General features: G+C 45.3%; 1 protein-coding gene across 1 annotated transcript in view; it reads right to left on the bottom strand.

Moving 5' to 3' along the window:
- Positions 1–4,046: 4,046 nt before the first annotated feature.
- The window catches only part of LOC124803389 (serine protease easter-like), an 82,309-nt gene continuing 72,344 nt past the window's right edge, over positions 4,047–14,011 (bottom strand). Inside the window, exon 7 of the mRNA XM_047264576.1 lies at positions 4,047–5,093. Within this exon, the coding sequence (XP_047120532.1) occupies positions 4,783–5,093 (311 nt within the window). The 3' untranslated portion in view covers positions 4,047–4,782. The remainder of the gene's footprint in view (positions 5,094–14,011) is intronic.

Below are 14,011 nucleotides of genomic sequence, written 5' to 3'. Positions count from 1 at the left end.
AAGTTGTGAAAAAAGAGCAGACTGTCGTAGGCTCTGCTCAAAAGTTTGCTGAATTCTTTCCACCTAGTCATCCGAAATTCGAGGTTGTCCTGGACTCTTACCTTTGTGCAGATACCCTGTCTCTTCAAATTGACCATAACAACGACGAATGTTTTTGCTTGCAGACGGATCAGTGCCAAAACGCCAACAAAAATCGTGGTGGACCAAAATCACTGATTCAATCCTTGCAAACAGCAGCAACAAAACGCCTTTTGTTGAGCAGGTGTTACCTTACTTTTGACTGACTGGCGACTGAGAAGATACATTGACAGACATCTAACCTCGATTTCTTAAACTCTAGACGACCACTCCTATTGAAACAACGCTCATTTCCTTGTTGACACGTCCCATGTCTCGTAATTATTACGAAATCAGGGCACTCTTTTTGAAACACCTTGTATTTTCACTGGATGTTTCCAGTGCAACAGCAAATATGTACAGTCAAAGTGGTGATTTGTCTCAACGTTTGTTACAGGATGTGCCAGGAGCAATGATCATTACTTAGAAATATGATTGAAAGCTCATTTGAAGCAAGATACCTAGTTTGAATATATGCCCGACTCCAAATGATTTCAGAACTTGAACACATTCAATGGGCTAGTAGCGTGCATGATGAGACGGAACTGCATTTCCTTTTCCTTTTTTTTTGGGGGGGGGGGGGAGGGGGGAATTTGTTTGTTGAACACCTTGAGAACTTTACTTGGGCCATGTGAACTACAGTGTACTCTGACCATGACAGGTCACTTCCACATTCAAACAGATGTGTGAGGTAACAATTAAAGCACACTTAGTGTGACGGCTGGATTGTTTCTAAAAGTTCAGTCAACTGGCCACCAAGATCGCCAGAACTTACACCATTACATTTTTCATAATTATGGGGTTAAATGAATTCTGTGGTGGAAACTATGTCCATATGAAGTTTATTGCTTCAAACAATCGTTTCTTCCTGGACACCCTGCACACGGTGCAATAAAGTTCATATGGCTCTAAGCACTATGGGACTTAACATCTGAGGTCGTCAGTCCCATAGACTTTGAACTACTTAAACCTAACTACCCTAAGGACATCGCACACATCCATGCCCAAGGCAGGATTCGAACCTGCGACCATAGCTGCAGCGCGGTTCCGGACTGAAGCGGCTAGAATCACTCGGCCACAGCGGCCGGCGTTCAAAAAGATGCAATGCTTTCGCTTACTATGAAAGGCTTTTATTTTTTCATACCTACCATAATCTCAATGCAGGTCAGTAAAGGACAGTGCAACTGTGACGGCTTATTATGTAAGTGGAATCATGATAATGCCATATGGTATACCTGGAGGGTATGTTTCTAAGTGACAATTTATGTTGTGTTCCCATGTTGCTGCTTATTTATTCAAGTAGACGTTCATGTTTCAGTGTCTCCCAGCGCTGATGTTACTGGGACTCAGACTTATGAGTGCATTATACTCGAAATTATTATGAACACAAAAATGTGAAGGGTTCCAGGTTTGCTGATATTTAAATACAACGAGGGTGAGTCAAATGAAAACATTAAATATTTTTAAATATTATTCACTGTGCAGAAGTGGTACAAAGCTGTATCACTTTTCAGCATAATCTCCCCCACGCTCAATACAAGTCCTCCAGCGCTTACAAAGTGCATAAATTCCCTTAGAAAAAATTCTTTTTGTTGTCCGCGCATCCACTCATGCACCGTGTGGCGTACCTCTTCATCAGAACGGAACTTATTTCCTCCCATCGGGTCTTTGAATGGTCCAAACATATCGAAATCACTTGGGGCAAGGTCTGGTGAGTATGGTGGATGAGGAAGACACTCAATATGCAGGTCTGTGATTGTTATATCTCTTGTACAGGCAGTGTGGGGCCTTGCATTGTCATGTTACAAAAGGACACCTGCTGACAGCAATCCGCGTCGTTTTGTTTTGATTGCAGATCGCAGATGATTTTTTAGGAGATCTGTGTATGATGCACTGGTGACAGTGGTCCCTCTAGGCATGTAATGCTCAAAAATGACGCCGTTTTCGTCCCAAAAGAGAGTCAGTATAACCTTCCCTGCTGATGGTTCTGTTCAAAACTTCTTTGGTTTCGGTGATGAGGAATGGCGCCATTCCATGCTCGCTCTGTTTATATCCGGTTGGTGGAAGTGAACCCAAGTTTCGTCCCCAGTAACGATTCTTGCAAGAAAGCCATCACCTTCTGGTTCAAAGCGCCGAAGGAGTTCTTCACAAGAATCAACACGTCGTTCTCTTATTTCAGGAGTCAGCAGCTATGGCACCCATCTTGCAGACACTTTGTGAAACTGGAGCACATCATGCACAATTTGGTGTGCTGACCCATGACTAATCTGTAAACATGCTGCACTGTCATTCAGTGTCACTTGGCGGTTTTCCTTCACTATTGCTTCAACTGCTGCAATATTCTGTGGAGTCACAACTCGTTGTGCCTGATCTGGACGAGGAACATCTTCCACGGAAGTCACACCATTTGCGAACTTCATACTCCATTCGTAGACTTGCTGCTGTGACAAACATGCATCACCGTACTGAACCTTCATTCGTCGATGAATTTCAATAGGTTTCACACCTTCACTACGCAAAAATCGAATAACAGAACGCTGTTCCTCCCTGGTGCAAGTCGCAAGTGCGGCAGCCATCTTTATACTGATACTGTGACGGTATGTGTGCACCTGCACTATGCTGCCACCTACAGGCCATTCTGCACACTGTTTGTAGCACGCTTACCAAATTACAGGATAACGGCGCGAAATTTCGTTTTGTTATTACAAATTTAAGGTTTTCATGTCACTCAAGCTCGTACATCACAAGTCACACACTGATAATTTCTCCCAAATCAGAAGACTACCGCTGAGGCAATAGTATACTGCAACTGTAGCAAAAGTCTAATAATCGTAAACTACGCTCACAATGAAGATATACTAGGCATCAAAGCCTACATTGTATGTACTGGTAACAGTGGCTTTCGTCTGATCAAGTTTCCTTGTGCATTAGGAAGAACTGAAGTTTCTGGCAAGAAATGCTCAGCAATGAAACAAGAAATATTTTAAAATATTTATTTATAAATTACGAGTAACGAAGATAACAGTCTATAAATAATGATACAAAGACAACAAAATAAACTACAGTTGGTAAAATTGTCTTACTATACAGCATGGTTTCACTGTTTGAGATCACTTTCTGTGTTTGAAAACGTCCATATCTGCAACTACCAAACATTATCATAGAAAACGAGAACAGAATTTATGTTGTGGAATTGTAAAAATAAAATAAAATAAAAAATACATAAAAATGTATAAATATATTAAGTGTTCCAAATAATTGTCTTCTCTGGGATAACAAGCAACAAGAATATGATGGAAGCAATCCTGTTTCTGATAAATAATTAATCTGAGTGAGAATATGTCGATGAAGTTTGTAAGTAGGCTGTTTAGGTTTTTATGTTGGTAACGTCACGTAGCGCTCTGTATTAAAATCACTGGCTGTGCTGTGTGCAGTCTGTGGCTGGTTGGCATTGTTGGAATATTCGCTATTGTAGTGTTGGGCAGTTGGATGTGAACAGCGCGTAGCGTTGCGCAGTTGGAGGTGAGCCGCCAGCAGTGGTGGATGTGGGGAGAGAGATGGAAGAGTTTTGAGAGCGGACGATCTGGACGTGTGACCATCAGAAAAACGAAATTTGTAAGACTGGATGTCATGAACTGATATATATATTATGACTTCTGAACACTATTAAGGTTTGTTCTCTATCAAAATCTTTCATTTGCTAACTATGCCTATCAGTAGTTAGCGCCTTCAGTAATTAGAATCCTTTATCTAGCTGGCAGTATTGGCGCTCGCTGTATTGCAGCAGTTCGAGTAACGAAGATTTTTGTGAGGTAAGTGATTCATGAAAGGTATAGGTTAATGTTAGTCACGGCCATTCTTTTAGGGATTACTGAAAGTCAGATTGCGTTGCGCTAAAAATATTGTGTGTCAGTATAGTGATGATCAGAATAAGTAAAGAGAGAAATGTCTGAGTACATTCAGTTTTGCTCAGCAGTTTGAAAATCAAATAACGTAGGGAGTTTACCAGCAAAGTAATTCATAAATTTTTCTATGGGGAGGTTTCAAGATTAATCGTTGAAGGTAGGCCATGAAAGGTATGGGAATGGAGGGTAACTTATTTTGTTACTAAGTAGAATGGTATATTGTGTCAGATGATACACCAGTTGTTATCAGTACTACAGTTTCACATAATTTGAAATGAATCACATGCTTTTCAAGAATAACCCTTTCTAGTTCTGGCGATTTTCAGTTGGCATTCATATTGCTTTAGCACATTCTATTATTCACAGAATCGATTTTATTAAAAATTACTGGACCTACTAGTCGGCATAATCAGTACATCAGTCCATTCCATGCATGTAGATCACGCAACACGAATGAATTTCATTTTCTCCATTAATGATAATTAGTTGTCAATTTTGTGTCTTTTAAACAAAAAAGATACTGACGTGGGAAAAGTTAGTAGCGAAATTACAGTATCTTAAAAATGATTGTGCGGAATGGCATGAGAACAGATCCTGCCTCAGAGTTAACATAACATAAGGTGTAATATCGCTGATAGTCGTCGTATTAATGTTCATAGTAGTATCTGGGATTTCATGTATTTCACCTGCAGGCACGCAGTCGAATAATGGACAGGTGATAGTGATACAGTGCGGTGCGGTGTAGGATGTGTACATGACATTAAGGCCGAATGGTGTCGAGTATCCAGGTGAGGAAGGAGGTGACGCGGGTGTAGACGCCAGGGTAGCCCTCCATACCGCACTCGCGGGGGCCGAACGAGACGACGCCGACGAGGACAGCCCTGGGCGGCCGGCCCTCGACGGCCATGAGCGGGCCGCCGCTGTCGCCGGAGCACGAGTCCTTGCCCTCCCTGCCGCCGGCGCACATCTGCGACGGCACGATGCGCCGGTTCCAGCGCGAATACCGCTGCTGGCACGTCTGCTCGTCCACCACCGGCACACCCACGTACAGCTTCACTGGGCTGGAGTCACCTGCAAACCCCAAACACGCGCTTTTTAAGCACTAATCAGGCATACAATAAATGTTCTAGAGACAGAAAAATTCTTGAATGAGATTTTCACTCTGCAGCAGAGTGTGCGCTGATATGAAACTTCCTGGCAGATTAAAACTGTGTGCCGGACCGAGACTCGAACTCGGGACCTTTGCCTTTCGCGGGCAAGTGCTCTACCAACTGAGCTACCAAAGCACAACTCCGCCCCGTCCTCACAGCTGTCCTCACAGGCCTCACAGGCTGTGGCTAAGCCATGTGTCTGCAATATCCTTTCTTTCAGGAGTGCTAGTTCTGCAAGGTTCGCAGGAGAGCTTCTGTAAAGTTTGAAAGGTAGGAGACGAGGTACTGGCAGAAGTGTGGTGGTGGTGGTGAGTTAGGGCTTATGGGCGCTCAACATCGAGGTCATCAGCGCCCTGACACACATTAAAAGGAAGGAATGAGGACAGACCTAATAAAACTAAAGCACACACTCAAAGAAAGTAGGAAAAGAAGGAAAATGCTACATAAGAAAGTCAAACCTAAGGAAAGGGAAAACATAGCAACAAGAATGCCACAGGAAATTGTTATTGGCTGGCCACTTACACAAAATATGGGCGAGCAAATTAAAATCCTCTCCCTAAAGTCTTTGTAAAAACATTTGACATGGCACAGAACTTTAAAACTTTAACCACATTTGTCCGAGTATTGCCTAAAAGAGATAGCAGGTCCGCTGGCAAGTCAACGGCGGCCCGCTGGTCAGAAAATAAAACGCAATCCAATAAAACGTGGTGCATAGTGACCTGGACGCCGCAAGCACCACACATTGGAGGGTCCTCTCGCCGGAGCAGGAAGCCATGCGTCATAGGGCTGTGGCCTATTCGAAGCCGAGTCAGGAGAAACTCGTCCCGTCGATGGGGCTGAAAGGAAGTAGCTCAGTTGGTAGAGGACTTGTCGGCGTAAGGCAAAGGTCCCGAGTTCGAGTCTCGGTCCGGCACACAGTTTTAATCTGCCAGGAAGGTTCAGAAAAATTCTTTTCATAAATCGTCATGGTTTCAGAGAGCATCATTCAGCTTGGTCTTTTCTCACATAATATCCTGTGAACCACAAATGAAGGGGAACAAGTTGTTTCCAAACTGCTAGATTTCCAGAAAGCACTGGTACAGCGCCCCACTGTAGACTATTAAGGAAGATCGGAGCATACGAAGTAGGTTCCTCGATATGTGAATGGTTTGAAGACTTAAGAAAAAAAAACACAGTACATTTTCCTGGACGCGTGTGTTCGTCAGTAACAACGACACCATCAAGATCGCCAAAGGCAAATGCAACGGGACCAGCCTGACGGATAGAGTGAACAGCAATCCGTGATCGTTCGCTGATGACACTGCAGGGTAAAGTAAAGTGTTGTCTACTGACCGTTGGAAGCTACAGCACGATTCTTTGGGTGTGACAGATGGCATATTGTTTTAAATGTACAAAAATGTAAGCTAATCCGGATGAGCAGGAAAATTAATCTTGTAATGTTCGACTACAGTATTAGTGGAGTTTGCTTGGAAGTCACGCCACGTCATTTAAATACCTAAGCATAATGTTGCAAAGCGATATGAAATGGAACAAGCACATAAGAACAATAGTAGAGAAGACGAGTAGACGCTTTGCTTTATTGGGAGAATTTTCAGAAAGGAGATAGAGTATAGAACACTCGTGTGACCCATTCTCGAGTATTGCTTGAGTGTTTGGGGTTCTCAACAAGTCAGATTACAGGAAGAAATTGAAGCAACTGAGATGCATTCTGCTAGATTTGTAACTGGTAGGTTCCATCATCATCACACAGAAATGTTCTGTGATCTGAGTTGAGTCCCTGGAGGAAAGACTGCGTTCTTTGTGCAACATGCTATTTGAAAATTTACAGTGCCCTCATTTACAAACGACACTAGCATGATTTTATAGCCGCCTAATACATTTTGCATTAACACTGTGAAAACTGGTTAAGAGAAATTACGGTTTGTAAGGAAACATACCGACAGCCATATTCTCTCGCACCATTTGCGGGCGGAATAGAAAAGGGAATGACTAGTAATGGTACAAGATATCCTCCGCGACGCACCATATAATGGCATGGGGAGTATTTATATAGATGTAGATATGCGGTACCAGATATGCTAAGCCCTATTTGGCTGCCTTCAGTGTATGTATGTAGATGTCGATATGGGGCTGGAATAAGGTTTTCTTGGTGAAGAGGATGCAGAATGTTATCTCTGATGATGAGTCACCGACAGATGTAGACTTTAACTTGAAGTGTGCTCCAGGAAGTGTGTTAGGAGCCTTGCTGCTATTTTTTTCTGTTAATGACGTGGCAGACAATATCAATAGTAAAACAAGACGTTTAGCAGATGACCTAAATTGAAATATTGTTTGGAAAACTCAGCACAAGTTTCCAAACAGATGTTCTGCTTAAGGCTTTCACTACACAATAACAATCTCAAAGGTTCTCTAGTGTTGTACTGGATAGTTTTGTAGAAACTGCACAGTATTTATACCAGATGACACATGAATATGACGAACAGCTGCATCACATAAATATCGTGCAGCTCCAACGACATTACCCAACACAATGGCTGAGAATGTTTCAAGCACTATAGCAAGTCTTCCTAATATTTTAATGAGGTGCAAAGATTATTTTCTTACTTTAAATGTACAGAAATGTAAAATTGTGCAACAGGTGAAATGCAAAACGTTAATATCTCTTCACAATAATACCAGTGAGTCACGGCAAAGACAAGGTCAGACAATCACAGCATGCACAGAGGCTTGTAAGCAGTCGTCCTTTCTGCCCTCCAAACGTGAATAGACAGCTAAGAAACATTAATAGGCGGAACAATTGGAAATACCCGCTGTCACACACTTCACAGTTGTTTCCATAGATGTAGAAGTAGACATTAAATAGTGTACATTATTTGGAATGTAGTTACAGATGGCACAAAGAAATACACATTACAGAAATAAGACGTGAAATACCTATAAAGCTTTGAAATCTGGAGAAGAATGGAGGAAATTGAACAAGTAGAGAGAACACGGAAGTTTTCGAAATAAAAACAAAAGCTCTCCTGAAGTAAATCAGAAACAAAAAACAAAATCTATTGGATGTATTCTAAAGAAAAACCATCTCCAGAAAATACCAGAAATTGTCATTGAAAGGAAAGCAGAAGATAAAAAAAACAGATGTAGTGTTATACTGATAGATTTAAAGAGAGCAATATTCCAGGAAGAACTACACAAAACTGCAAGGAACTGAATTTTGTACGAGACTAAGTTCAGATGAAATCAGTCTTTGTAGAATATTTATGGATCATGATGATCCTTAGTAGTACTAGAAAAATATGCCAGAAACTGGTTAGCATATTTATTTGTCTTGTCTCCTGAACTAATCTTTTGTGTCCATTTAGATGTACGAAGAACACCTCTTATCATGAGGAGCAGTAACAATATAACATAAAACATAAAGTGGGAGCATTTAAGAAGGAACCTTCAGCCACAAAGTGATTAGAAAATCCATGTATTACTTATGGTTTTGTCAGAAACAGCCTAGGACAGACAAACTAGTTTCTGCAGTATAAATCATACCTAGGATTCCAAGTATGAAATGAAATGCTCCTACATAGCCAAACCACAGCATTGTTCTTTCTGACTGAGTTTGCACGAAACCTAAAATGGTAGGTTTTACGATCTCCTTAGATATTTCAGTGGCATTTTCTGTCTTAGGAGAAGCGATTCCAGGTAATAATGTGTACACTGAAGCACTAACTTACTCAGAGAATCTACCCGTTACATGGAAAGTAGTGGTTCTATGTGACAACGACATGTTATTTTGCGTAAAATACAAGCACTAAGCTTCGCCGCCATTGCAACTATTACATACACGTAAGACAGACAGAGCAAATACAAGTAACTAAGCTTAGAGAGAAATACAAAAAGTCTTAGTGCACGAATAGCCATTCATAAGAAAACATGCATGTTATCATATGTGCTTCACTTCCTTTATGACATTCCTTTGTTATGAAAAAGGTTTTCCAGATCTTTGGTTTTACTATCCAAGTGCCTTCAGAGCTAGTGAAAACAAATAATTAAACGACAATGTCTGCCAAACATCATGAAATGAAAATGTTGTATTAACGAAAGCTGAAAATATATATTAAGTGAGTATGCTAATTTCTAAACGGTGTTCATGAGTCGACTCAGTGGACACCAGAACCTAAGTGGCAGGCAGACGTTTGATTCCCAGTACTGCCAAGGATTTTTCCTGATAATGGGACTAGAACAGAGTGCACTCAGCCTCGTAAGCACGACTAAAGAGCCACATTAATGAGATGTAGTGGTCCTGGCTCAGAAAATTACCGCGTGAGAGGCGTGTTAACGAAAGGAATTCCCTCAATAACGTTGAAGTAACGCCATAGATAGGTAGATAACACTGCATTCTGTCAGAATCGCTTAAGTATATATTAAAATTTTGGAAATTTGTGGTAAGTTCCTAGGGGACCAAACTGCTTAGGTCATCAGTCCCTAGGCATACACACTACTTAATCTAACTTTAACTAACTGACGCTAAGGACAACACATACACCCTTGCCCGAGACAGGGCTCGAGCCTCGAACGGGTCCCCCTGCGGGTTTGGGGGTAAGAACAGGCCCACGGTATTCCTGCCTGTCGTAAGAGGCGACTAAAAGGAGTCTCAAACGTTTCGGCCTTATGTGACGGTCCCCTCCCGGATTTGACCTCCATCTTTCTAAATTCTTCCGAAGAGTGAGCCAATTGGGGAAGGGCGCCTTACTTGGTGCATTGTGTCCATTTTGCATTGAGAACTTTCGCCAGCTTATTCGTCGTTGCATTGCAGTCCTGCCCGCTCTCCATCTCTTGGGCATGGATACGTCCCTGCGTGCACTTTCTGCCAAGCAATGTCCAGGGCCACTTTCTGTACTGACGGCGACCATGGACTACATGTCACCTGAAATCCAGCACGGTAGCCAGTCCGTTGTGGTGGGGCTGCCATGTACCCTGTTGGTTGTAGCCCCCTGACAACACAGGGATCGCTCTACTGATGCCTGCGCCGTTAACTCCCCACGTATGCCAAGGAGTAGATGCCCATCTTCCTGGGGCATCAGGACTCCCGGCAATGGCCATCCTGCCAGGTGGCCTTTGCTGTGGGGAGGGCCCTTGGCTGGAGTAGGTGGCATCAGGGTGGATGACACGCAATGAATCATGGCACATCTTCCCTTGCTGGTGGCCAGTCACCAGCAGTCTCTAAGCGTTCCAAAGCTCACTTTAAGGCTAATGTGTATGACCCCAAATCTTTCCCCTCCCTGGCCACACCGTGGGAGGAACGAAAGGCTATGACTGACAGTGAAAGGTATTAGCCCCGGTATCTCGTCTGTTCCAGAGCTGACAGGGAATCCTTTGTGTCTGTGAAGCCTCAGTTCTTTGTAGAACATTTAGAGGACAAGTTCGGGGAGGTGGAGGGCTTGTCCAAAATGCGATCAGGGTCAGTCTTAATAAAAACAGCATCCTCTGCCCAGTCACGAGCCTTGCTCGCTTGTACGAAGCTGGGGGATGTTTCTGTTATTATCACCCCACATAAAAGCTTAAATATGGTCCAGGGCATTATTTTTCACAGAGATCTCCTTTTACAGTCCGATGACGAGCGACGAGGTGTCCATTTCGTCCTTTGCGTCCACCGGGGTCCGAGGGATCACCAAGTTGCCACCGGTGCCTTCATCTTGGCCTTCGAGGGTGACACGTTACCTGAGAAGGTCAAGGTGACGGTGTTCCATTGTGATGTCAAGCCATATATCCCTCTCCCAAAGCGGTGCTTCAAGTGTTGGAAGTTCGGCCATATGTCTTCTCGCTGTGCTTCCACCGTCATCTGTTGTGGTCGACCATCCCATCCTGATACTCCATGTGCCCCGCCTCCTATCTGTGTCAACTGCGGGGAGCACCATCCCCCTTGCTCGACGGACTGTAAGATTCTCCAGAAGGAGCGGAAAATAATGGAATACAAGACCCTGGATAGGCTGACCTACACTGAGGCTAAGCATAAGTTTGAACGACTGCATCCAGTACGCATGACGTCCACTTATGCCACCACTGTCACTCCCGCTACAGTTCCCATTGATGCACCACCCACTGTCAGCCCTCAAAGCCAAAGGACCACTCCTGGCCCCTTGGTAGGGGGCGCTACACTCCTTGTTGCTCCTGCTCTATCTACTTCAGGAGCAACACCCCCCCCCCCCCAACCATCGGGGACATCAGTTCCCCCTTCCAGCCGGAGGAGGAGGAGGAGGAGATTAGTGTTTAACGTCCCGTCGACAATGAGGTCATTAGAAACAGAGCGCCAGCTCGGGTGAGAGAAGGATGGGGAAAGAAATCGGCTGTGCCCTTTCAAAGGAACCATCCCGGCATTTGCCTGAAGTGATTTAGGGAAATCATGCAAAACCTAAATCAGGATGGCTGGAGACGGGACTGAACCGTCATCCTCCCGAATGCGAGTCCAGTGTGCTAACCTCTGCGCCACCTAGCTGGAGAAGCATAAGTCTTCTTCGGCTCCTCTCGCCAGGAAGGGGTCCCATGGGGACCTCCCTTCACAAGTTCCGACCGGTACAAAAGCGGACACCCGCAAGTGGCTCAAACAACCACCGGTCCCTGGTCATAGGGCCTCATGGTCGTCGTCCGTCCCTGAGACTGACCCAGTGAGGCCCTCCCAGCCTGAACCACCAAAGGCACAGCGAGATAAGCTGAAAAAGAAAAAGGTACCCACGAGTCCCGACATTGCAGTGGCACCTGTCCCACCGCTTCCTACAAGCTCAGTGTCTGAGGACAAGGTCGAGATTCTGGCGTCTGCTGAAGACCTGGATCTCGCCGGTTCCTCAGACGCCATAGATGTCACTCGCGCGGGTACTGAATCGGTGGCAGCGAGAGAACAAGTGGCGTAAATTGCCTTCCCAGTCCCTTCACGCCTTTCTCAGCCATGGACAATATCATCCTCCAGTGGAACTGCAGCGGTTTTTTCCACCAACTAGCTGAGCTCTGCCAACTGATCAGCCTTCACCCTTTCTTCTGCATTGCTTGGTTTCCAGCAATGCAAACCCCCACCCTCTGTGGCTATCGGGGTTATTATAAGAACTGGGCAGCTTATGAAAGGGTGTATGGTGGCGTCTGTATCTATGTCCTTCACTCTCTGCACAGCGAGTCTCTCCCCCTACGAACACCTTTGGAGGCTGTCGCTGTTCGGGTGTGGACGCCACAGGCTGTTACCGTCTGCAGTCTTTACCTTCCACCGGATGGTGATGTCGTGCAGCATGTCCTGGCTGCACTGATAGCCCAATTGCCGCCACCTTTCTTGTGACTGGGCGACTTCAACGCCCATAATCCTCTGTGGGGTGGGTCAGCGGCAACAGTTCGAGGTGCCACCATTGAGCATTTATTGGCACAGCTAGATCTTTCCATTTTAAATGGTGGTGCCGTCACTCACTTCAGCGTGGCGCATGGCACATACTCCGCCATCGACCTTTCGATCTGCAGCCTCAGCCTCTTACCTTCTGTCCAATGGAGAGTGCATGACGATCTGTGTGGTAGTGACCACTTTCTGATCTTTCTGTCACTGCCACAGCGTCACTCTTCTGAGCACCCTAGCAGATGGGCTATGAATAAGGCTGACTGGGACTTGTTCTCCTCCATTGCCGCTGTTGAGCTTCTCTCTAATGACGCAACTGATGCGGTGGTTCACTCAGTCACCACCGGCATCATTACTGCCGCAGAATTTTCCATTCCCCATTCTTCTGGGTCCCCTCGGCGGAGGACTGTGCCTTGGTGGTCGCCTGAGATCGCTGAGGCGATTAAAGATCACCGGCGGGAGCTACAGCGTCACAAGCAACATCCCTCCATTGAACACCTCATCACCTTTAAACGGCTGCATGCGCGGGCCTGCCGCCTTATCCACCAACGCAAGCAGGAGTGCTGGGAGTAGTATGTGTCCACCATTGGTCTCCATGTCTCTCCATCGCAGATCTGGGCCAAGATCCGACCCCTCTATGGCTATCGGACCCCTGTCAGCGTCCCAGCGCTCTCATTGAATGGAGCAATTTGTACAGACTCCAACGAAATTGCCAACAGCTTGGCAGAGCATTTTGCTCTGAGTTCCGCTTCTTCCAATTACCCACTGGCCTTCCACTCCATTAAAGAACGAATGGAACTTTGTCACCTTTCTTTTACCACCCACCATCCTGAATCCTACAATGTTCTGTTCAGTGAATGGGAATTTCACAGTGACCTCGCCGCTTGTCCTCATACCGCTCCTGGGCCAGATCGCATCCACTGTCAGATGCTGAAACACTTTTCAGTGGACTGCCAGCGACGGCTCCTCGACCTTTACAACCGTATTTGGGTCGAGGGTGAGTTCCGTCGCAATCGCGGGAAAGTATTGTTATCCCCATTTTGAAAACTGGCAAGAACGCATTGGAGGTGGACAGCTACCGTCCCATTAGCCTCACCAACGTTCTTTGCAAGTTGCTTGAATGGATGGTGAGCTGGCGGTTGAATTGGGTACTGGAGTCTCGGGGCCTTCTGGCTCCGTCTCAGGGTGGGTTTCGTAAAGGCCGCTCCGCCGCCGACAATCTGGTGAGCCTGGAGTCAGCTGTCCGTACTGCCTTTGCCCGCCGTCAGCATCTGGTCGCTGTCTTTTTCGACATGCGGAAGGCGTACAATACGACATGGCGTCATCACATCCTTTCTACCCATCATGGATGGGGTCTTCGGGGTCCACTGCCGATTTTCATCCGAAATTTTCTGTCGCATCGAACCTTCCGCATGCAGGTCGTGGCCTCATATAGTTCCTCCCGAGTCCAGGAGAACGGGGTACCATAGGGATCTGTC

The sequence above is a fragment of the Schistocerca piceifrons genome, chromosome 1, assembly GCF_021461385.2.
Source record: "Schistocerca piceifrons isolate TAMUIC-IGC-003096 chromosome 1, iqSchPice1.1, whole genome shotgun sequence".
NCBI classification, from domain to species: domain Eukaryota; kingdom Metazoa; phylum Arthropoda; class Insecta; order Orthoptera; family Acrididae; genus Schistocerca; species Schistocerca piceifrons.
Note: the sequence above shows the minus strand (reverse complement) of the source record. Positions and strands in the feature narration are given on the sequence as shown.